The following is a 9,183-nucleotide window of genomic DNA, read 5'->3' on the forward strand; positions in this document are numbered from 1 at the left end:
TCTCTCTCTCTCTCTCTCTCTCTCTCTCTCATCTGTGTAGCCACACAGGCTAAACTCTTTGTCTTATTCACACAGAATAGACTCAAAACTCATATTCACACAGAATAGACTCCAGAACTCCCATAGTCACACAGATCATGCTCTCTCATCAAACTTGACACACAGACTCCTCTCATAGACACCCCTCCTCCCACTCTCTCAGTCATCAGCCAGTCACATCACACTTGTCTCCCTCTATCACTCTTCTTACAGTACTGCAGTCAAACTAAACATTTAAAGAAACACACACGCCAAAATATGAAAGCATTACACTTGGCTTCGGTTGTTGGGTGGCAGTTGGCCTTCAGTCTGTTCCCTGCTCAGAAGCGGAGGAGTCTGTCTTGAGGGTAGCTGGCCATGGCACTGAGGTCTTGCCCGACTTGTCAGGGGGATGTGAGCATTCTGGGATTTTTTGGTGTCCGTGTGCTGCCTAGTAGCCAGCCTGGACTTTGAAGCATCAGCCCGTGCCCACAGCTTCAGTGCAGATGGGCGCACCACCCTGGAAGGGGAGTCTCAGTAGCTGGCAGGGCTGCTGTTCCAATGCGGAGCGATCTTGTGAAGAGAAGAGGCCAGTTGTGAAGAAGTTCTGCATTCCAGCTAGCAGGAAATGTCTGTGTGTGTGTGTGTGTGTGGGAAGACAGAACAGATTGGAGGATGGCTTCATTCTCAATGTGTCAGTTTTGCCAAATTTATCTGTCCTTGTCAGTGTGTGAAATACTCCCCGTCTTGACCGTTCTATGTATTTACTTGCTTCATTTATACCCCACTTCCCCCTCCCGCCCCGCGGTGGGGACCGATGGTGGCTTACGACGCACTCCATTTTATCCTCCCGTGTTTGGAGTTTGTGACTGGGCCAAGTTTCGGTGGCACAGCAGGGATATGAACCCGGGTCTCCCAGGCCCTAGTTTGGCACTCGGACCACGACACCCTGCCAGCTCAGGCTCTGTGCTGGTAGTTTGCCAGCCTCTGCCTTCAAGGGGAAGGGAGCTTCCGGGCGCCTGCAGGAATGGCCACATGTCTTTGCCCAGGTGTCATTCCTGCAGGGCTGTGTTTGTATCTTGAGTTTGGGAGGAGCCCATGGGCAGCTCCTCTTTCCCATCATCGGCTCCCTTGTGCTGCCATCCCATGGGATCCAGGCCACATTTTCTGTTCGTGGGAGTGCCTCAGGTGGGCTAGGCACCTGTTATTTCCCCCCACCTGTAGAGACAGGAAGCTCCTTGGTGAAGACCGGTCAGTGGCAGACTTCTTTGGGACAGAAGAACAGAAGAGCCCTGCTGGATCAGACCAGTGAGGGCCCATCCAGTCCAGTATCATAAGAACATAAGAGACGCCAATGTTGGATCAGGCCAGTGGCCTATCCAGTCCAACACTCTGTGTCACACAGTGGCCAGAAATACCAGCACCGAGTTCTTGTATTGTGAGAAAGGGAGAAAAGTACCTCTTTCTCTACCTGCTCTATCCAATGCATAGTCTTATAACCTCGATCGTGTCACCCCTCAGCCGTCGTTTCTCCAAGCTAAAGAGCCCCAAGCGCTTTAACCTTTCCTCATAGGGAAAGTGTTCCAACCCTTTTATCATTCGAGTTGACCTTTTCTGCACTTTTTCCACAGCTATAATATCCTTCTTAAGGTGTGGTGACCAGAACTGCACACAGTATGCCAAATGAGGCTGCACCATTGATTTATATAGGGGCATTATGATATTGGCATTATGTTTTCAATACCCTTCCTAATAATCCCCAGTATAGTGTTGGCCTTTTTTATTGCAGTCACACACACTGTTTCAACATTTTCAGTGAGTTATCTAGTACGACTCCAAGATCTCTCTCTTGTTCAGTCTCTGCCAGTTCAGACCCCATCGATGTGTAATTATATTTAGGATTTTTGTCTCCAATGTGCATCACCTTGCACTTGGCCACATTGAACCCCATTTGCCATGTTGATGCCCACTTGCCCATCCTTGACAGATCCCTTTGGAGTGCCTCACAATCCTCCCTAGTTTTCACCACCCTGAACAACTTCGTATCATCCGCAAATTTAGCCACTTCACTGCTTACTTCCAACTCCAAATCATTAATGAACACATTAAAAAGTCTGGGATTTCCCATCTCACCCAGTGGCCTTCAAGTTCCTTTGGAGGGGCAACAACGGGGCACAAAGGCTGAAGCCTTCCCCTGATGTGTCTCAGTGCCTCTGAATGTGGAGGTTCCCCTCAGTCACCATGGCTAGACGCCACTGATGGACTTTCCCCCCATGAATCTGTCTAATCCCCTTTCAAAGACTACATCCTCTGGCAGCCAGTTCCAAATTATAATCACTCCCTGTGTAAAGTAGCATTTCCTTTTGTCTATCCCGAACCTACTGCCCACCAGCTTCATTGGATGCCCTCAGGTCCTAGTATTTCGGGAGAGGGAGAAGAAGTTCTGTTTGCCAACTCTCTCCACCAGTGCTCTATCTAAGCTGTGGAGTCTTGTGAGCCAAAATCCTACATTGAAGTTGGGAGTGAGCAATTTGGCCGCTGCATAAACTAGTTGGCTCTGGAGCCCCCTCCTCCCTGAGCTAAGACAAAACTGTGAGCCAGAGGCTTAAAAGCGGTGAGCTAGCTCACAGTGACTCAGCTTAGAGGGAACACTGCTCTCCACCCCGTGCATAATTTTATAAACCTCTGTCACGTTCCCCCCCCCATCTCTAGGGAAGGTGCTCCAACCCCCTCAACATCTCGGTCGCCCTCCTCTGTACTTTTCCCTGCTCTGTGATGTCCTTTCTTGAGGTACGGTGGCCAGAACTGTACACACCGTGTTCTGTGGCGCCCTCCCTGGCGGAGTTGGTGAACGGAGTGGGGCTGTGTTGCGAGTGGGTCTTCTCCCTGCACCTACCTCCGGCCTCCCATTTGTGGATTCTGGGAGCTCCGGTCCAGGGAACCAAAGTCTGCCTCTATTTATTTATTTATTTATTTATTTGCATTTTTACCCCGCCCTCCCCGCGAACGGGCTCAGGGCGGCTTACACAGGGGCATAAGCCCATACATAAAACAATATAAAACAGTAAAAACCATTAAATCACAACAAACAGATAAAGTGCTCCATACAGACAAGATGGTCTCTGAGGATGGTAACAATCATTTCCTTAGGTGAAATTGTCCTGTCGATGGTCCAAGCCAGTCCAGCGGCATCAGTGCCATGCAAATTTATGGTCGTTCTTCCAGGGACCACTCCCAACACCGTTGTTTCAGTGGTGGTAGTAGTAGAAGTGGCGGCCCCTATATAAAAGCCTGGCGGAAGAGCTCCGTCTTGCAGGCCCTGCGGAACGGCATAAGGTCCCGCAGGGCTCTGATCTCCTCCGGGAGCTCGTTCCACCAGATGGGGGCCGCCACTGAGAAGGATCTGGCCCTGGTCGCAGCAAGCTTTACCTCCCGGGGGCCTGGAATCACCAGGCGATGTTGTGTCCCCGGCCGAAGTGCTTTTGCCACTCCCTTTCTGGCCTGGCGTGTTGCCTCTTAAGAACGGTCCTCCCCCCTCAAAGGGGTGAGCCCAGCCAGCTGATCCCGCAGCAGGGGTAGGGGTGGGGAGTGCCTTCTGCCAGGGTAATGGCAGTAATCATTAACGCGATTGTATGTTTTCAAAACGCTAGCCCGGGGTTAGGATGATAAAATTACGCACGGGGTGGGCAGAGTTGGCAAAGAGGACTTTCTTCTTCCCTCTCCTGGAATACCGGAACTCGAGGGCATCCAAGGAAATGGATGGGCAGTAGGTTCAGGACGGACAAAAGGAAACGCTTCCTTCACTTGGCAAAGGAATAAAATGTGGAATTGGCTGCCAGGGGATGTAGTGACGGCCACGGGCATAGATGCCTTTAAAAAGGGGATTGGGCAGATTCATGGTCTATCAGTGGCTACCATCCATGAACACTAAAGGTAACCTCCTTGTTCAGAGGCAGTCAACCTCTGAATGCCAGAGTCAGGAGCCAACCTCAGGGGAAGGCCTTGGCTTCCGTGCCCTGTTATTAGCCCCCTAGAGGAACTGGTTGGCCGCTGGGGGGAGGCAGGAGGATGCTAGACTAGAGGGACCTTCCCTGGTCTGATCCAGCAGGGCTCTTCTGGTGTTCTTCTCAGGGGAAGGCCTCGGCCTCTCTGCCCTGTTGCTGGCCCTCTGGAGGAACTGGTTGGCCCCTGTGTGCGACAGGAAGCTGGACTAGGTGGTCTGTTGGTCTGACCCAGCAGGGCTCTTCTGGTGTTCCTCTGAGGGGAAGTCCTTGGCCTCCCTGCCCTGTTGGTGGCCCTCCGGAGGAACTGGTTGGCCCCTGTGTGAGATGGGATGCTGGACTGGATGGACCCTCCCTGGTCCATCTGATTCTATGATTCTGTGATCCAGCAGGGCTCTTCTGGCGTTCTTACAGCTGTTGGCAACCCTTTGCAACTCAAGGGGCTCGGCTGCTGACGGACAGAGTTTTCCTGCGGGTGCTGAACAGAGACCGGGAGAGGTGGCTGCCCGGGATGTCTGCTGGCGTACAGCGTGAATTCTGCCCTGTGGACACCCCCCCCCACACACTGCATTTCTGGTCTCTCTCCACTGGCCAGAGTCCACAGGGTCATGTTCTGGTGGCTCTGATTTGGGGAGGTTGCTTGCAGCATGCCGGCCTGGGCTTGGATCCCTCCTGAGATGGCCCGAGCTACCCTGGAAGTTCCTTCAGGCACCAGTAGGTGTGAGGGCGGGTTACACCCCCTCCCCCCGTGGTCCAAATCGAGCCCTTGTGTGTTGCGGAGGATGCCAGGGGTCACTTGGGCTGGCAACCGGTCCTTCAGCCCCCTGCCGACGGGGGTTAGGAGGGCTCCTGCTGCCTGCCAGAGGGTGTCCATGGCCCGAGTCACTCCCCAGGGCCTGCAGTTGTCAGAGTGGGGCTTGCAGCGTGCAGAGGAGCCCATTCAGCCATCTGGTATGGGGTCAGTCCACCGGCCAGTTTGTGCCTGCTCCGACTGCCAGCAGCTCTCCGCCCAGTCTTTCTCCACCCTGCTGCTAAGAGGCCGGGAGCTGGGCTGGGGACCGAACAGTGGACCTTTGTGATCAGCACAGAAGCTGCCGCTGGGACAGAGCGCTGCCGCCAGAGTATCACCTGGAGTGAGTCGCAGGAGTTGTTGCGTCGCTGCAGCCTCATTCCACCTGCGCTGGCTGCCCGTTTGCTTGAAGGCCCCACTTCAAGGCACTGGCCTCTAAAGCGGGGGTGTTAAACATCAGGCCCGGGGGCTGGAACTGGGGGCTGGAACCGGCCCATCCACAGGGCTCTTATGTAGCCCACGAGCAACTAGTGCAAGGGAGGGGAGAGGAGACTGCTTCAGGGGGAATGGGCAAACGCTGATTGTGGCTTCAGCATGGTGGAACAACCTCGTTTGCAGCAGTCAAGCAGCGTGGGAGCATCTGCCCAGTGCTGCACTGCTAGCTCTCCAGTCTGCCCATGTGGGTTTTTATTTGCACCCCAATCCCAGCCCATGAGGCCTTGCAGTGAGGAGACACCAACTTGGAGTTTACCAATTGGTGTCCTTTATACAGTTTATATCTCCAGTACCTGGCATTATATCTCCAGTACCTGGATCACTGCCTTGTCGTGGCGAGGGGGCTTGGCCCGACAAACTGACATTTATGTCAGATCCAGCCCTCATAACAAATGAGTTTGACACCTCCGCTCTAAAGCCCTGCACAGCCTCTCCCACATGCAGCCTCGGAGGCCTAAGCTTCTGAGCATAGGCCGATGGGAGCCCCAGAGAGGGCCTTTTTGGCGGTGCCCCCAGAGTCTGGCAGGAAGATCCATCTGTCCCGCTCCGCCGTCGTCTTCTGACAGGGGCGAAGACGTCCATGTTTTGGTGGGCGTTTCCTCACTATCCCCCTTCTTGTTGATGAGTTTTGTTAGCTGTTGTTTTGAATTGTTTTGCATACATGTACGAGCATGTGTATGTGCTCTTAAAAGATGGGTTCAATGCTTTTGATTGCTTGGTGTAGTGGTTTGGTGTAGTGGTTAAGTGCGCGGACTCTAATCTGGGAGAATCGGGTTTGATTCCCCACTCCTCCACTTGCAGCTGCTGGATGACCTTGGGCAAGCCGTAGTTCTGACAAGAGCTGTTCTTGAAAAAAAGACCAGTTTCTGTCAAGAGCTCTCTCAGCCCCACCCACCTCACAGGGGTGTCTGTTGTGGGGAAAGGAAGGGAAAAGAGTTTGTAAGCCGCTCTGAGACTCCTTTGGATAGGGAAGGGTGGGGAATAAATGCAATCTCTTCTTCTTCTTTGCCACATTGGGGGACCCTAAACTGTGTGTGAAGGTGGCAGGGAAATGCTTTAAATCGATGGGTTGGAGGGGCTGCCTTCCTGAAGCTCTCTTTTGGCTCTGCAGGAGGGCATGGTGCTGAGCCCCCCCTCCCCAGTGGGGTGGGGGAACACTAGAGCTGAGAAATGCGACAGAAAGGCACAAGCCCCACGGCCTGGCTTCTGCGCTGGGGCAAAAACGTGGGCCCCGGGGCAGTTGGCAGGCATCCCACAGGAGAGGGCGTGCCCGGCGTAGTCCCTGTTCTGCCTCTGGTGCCCGGGGCCAAGGTGACTTCCCGGTCGGTCGGTCCACAGCTCTAGGCTCCAAGGCCTCGCTTCTGCTGCCTCCCTGGGAGAAGGTCTTTCCCGGCTGGGTCCGCAGCAGATTGGTCCAGGAAGGGCTCTTCGGGGCCTGCCCTTAATTGCCTCGGAGCTTCGGAAACCGGAGAGCTGGTTTCTGTTGCTGCTTAATTGGCCTCCTGGGCGGGCGGAGAGGGCCCGGCTTTGATGCGTGTGTGTGTGTGGGGGGGAGTGTTTGTGCTGCCAGGAGCAAAGAGGCTGCTGGATCGGCAGGCCCCAGCGCACACTCTGTAGGCTTTTCTGGGCCTCCTCAGAAGTAAGCCAGAGGCTCCAGCACGGGGGGGGGGGCTGCTGCTGCTGGACCCACACGTGACGTCCCCGAACTGGAGACACAGGAGCTGGGGCACAGAAGGAACACCCAGCGGTGGCTGACTTCCAGCTAAAGAGGAGCAGGGCCTCGGGCCTGCTTGGAGCCTTGTCCGTCCCAGCTGGGCCGCGGGTGGGAAGCAGGCGGTCTCCTCTCCTTTTGGATGGTCTGCAGAAAACCGCTGCAAGAGCGGAAGGCTCCCCCTCTTCCTCCTGCCCTCTGTTTGGTGTTGTGGTTAAGTGCGCGGACTCTAATCTGGGAGAACCAGGTTTGATTAATCCACTTGCAGCTGCTGGATGACCTTGGGCAAGCCAAAATTCTATCAGAGCTGTTCTCTCAATCAGTCCTCAAAAGAGCTCTCCCAGCCCCACCTACCTCACAGGTTGCCTGATGTGGGGAGGGGAAGGGAAAGGAGTTTGTCAGCTGCTCTGAGACTCCGAGTGAAGGGCGGGGGATAAATCCAATCTCCTCCCCCCCTCCTCCGCTGCTGCTGCTGCTTGTTCCTGCAACTCCCAGGCCTTTGCAAAGTCCCTGAGAGCAGGCGCCAAGTCTGCCTTCCTGGGGTTTTCTGGATACAGCATCACGTGGGTGGCGTCAGTGCCTTCTGGCCCTGGGGGGTTTGGCTCGGAGGAGGAGGAGATTGGATGTATACCCAAAGGAGTCTCAGAGTGGCTTACAAACTCCTTTCCCTTCCCCTCCACACAACAGACACCCTGTGAGGCAGGTGGGGCTGAGAGAGCTCTTGACAGAAACTGCTCTTTTTCAAGGACAGCTCTGACAGAACCACGGCTTGCTCAAGGTCATCCAGCCAGGTGCAAGTGGACGAGTGGGGAATCAAACCCGGTTCTCCCAGATTAGAGTCCGCGCACTCAACCACCACACCAGACTGGCTCGGGGTTCTTTTTTTAACTGAAAATACAAACAAATGCAATTGATTCCTAGGAGCGAAAGCAATACTGTGTGCCAAAGGAAAAAGAAAATACTATGCGGTGCCTTTTTTGTACTGCATACAAGGTTTGGGGTCGGTTGGCTTGGTTCCCGTCTGAAGCAGGGTCTCTTCTCCTCCCGCCCCTTTTAGCTTTGCGCTGGAGGCCTCCTGTCCTTCATCTGATCTCTCGCTCTCTCCCCCCCACACACCTTTGCTCTTTTCACAGCCATCGAGGTGCTGACCTCCCCACCAGGACAGCATGTCGGGCCCCGTGCCAAGTCGAGCGAGGGTCTACGCCGATGTGAACACCCAGAGACCCCGCGAGTATTGGGACTATGAGTCGCACGTCGTGGAATGGGGGTATGGTCACTGGGGGCTCTTCTGTGGGGCAGGTGTTGGGTGGGCCTCCCAAGAGAGGGTTAGCCAGATGCTGATGGGGGCTCTGGCTTCTCCTTGAGCCCTCCCTGCATTTCCTGGCTGTGCCAGGAGCTGGTGTGCCAACCTCTACCCTCCTCACAGCCAGGCAAAATCAGGGCAACCGAGGGGCCTGGGTACCGCAACCGCTACCAGCCATGCTCTTTGTGCACAGCTGTCCTGGAAATGTCAGCTGAAAAAAAACAGAACCGCTTCGTGGTCCCCAAAATTGCCTCCAAGCCAGCCTGCCTGCCTGGTAAACATTTCTGTTGGCTCAGAAGTTTTGCAAGGCAGCATGAAGTTATGACACCCTCCAGTATAAATAGAATGGAGGAAGGATTTTCTCTTGGGGCAGGCAGGTGACAGCTGGGCGAAGGGAGGGCAGAGTGCAGGCCCAGGGCTGCTGGGAGGACCATTGGCCCCTTTCCCTTGAACCAGTTGGTGTCCTCTGGTTGCTGGGATTGGTATCCGGAGTGAAGAATCACAGAGTTAGAAGGGACCTCCAGGGTCATCGAGTCCAGCCCCCTGCACACTGCAGGAAATTCACAAATACCTCCCCCCTCCCCACACCCTCAGTGACCCCAATTCCATGCCCAGAAGATGACACGCACACAAAAAAACCCTCCAGGATCCCCAGCCAAAATGGCCTGGAGAAAAACTGCTTCCTGACCCCAAAGTGGCCATCAGCATTTCCCTGGGCGTGTAAGAAAGGGCCACGAGAACTAAACACTGAGGCAACCCTTCCTGCCCTGATCTGCCTAAGCTCACAGAATCAGCATTGCTGTCAGATGGGGCCATCTAGCCTCTGTTTGAAAACCTCCAGAGAAAGAGAGCTCACCACCTCCCG

At 54.7% G+C, this 9,183-nt stretch overlaps 1 protein-coding gene across 2 annotated transcripts in view; it reads left to right on the forward strand.

Moving 5' to 3' along the window:
* LOC107110674 (casein kinase II subunit alpha-like) overlaps positions 1-9,183 on the forward strand; it is a 37,608-nt gene that overhangs the window by 10,149 nt on the left and 18,276 nt on the right. The window contains exon 2 of one of the 2 annotated variants that reach the window (XM_015411475.1): positions 8,149-8,282. In XM_015411475.1, coding sequence (XP_015266961.1) covers positions 8,182-8,282 — 101 coding nt within the window. In that variant the 5' untranslated portion in view covers positions 8,149-8,181. Of the gene's footprint in view, positions 1-8,148; positions 8,283-9,183 lie in introns of those variants that run through there. The other variant, XM_015411476.1, reaches the window with a different exon arrangement.

Source organism: Gekko japonicus, unplaced genomic scaffold (assembly GCF_001447785.1).
Source record: "Gekko japonicus isolate JY-2015 unplaced genomic scaffold, Gekko_japonicus_V1.1 scaffold4565, whole genome shotgun sequence".
In the NCBI taxonomy this organism is placed as follows: domain Eukaryota; kingdom Metazoa; phylum Chordata; class Lepidosauria; order Squamata; family Gekkonidae; genus Gekko; species Gekko japonicus.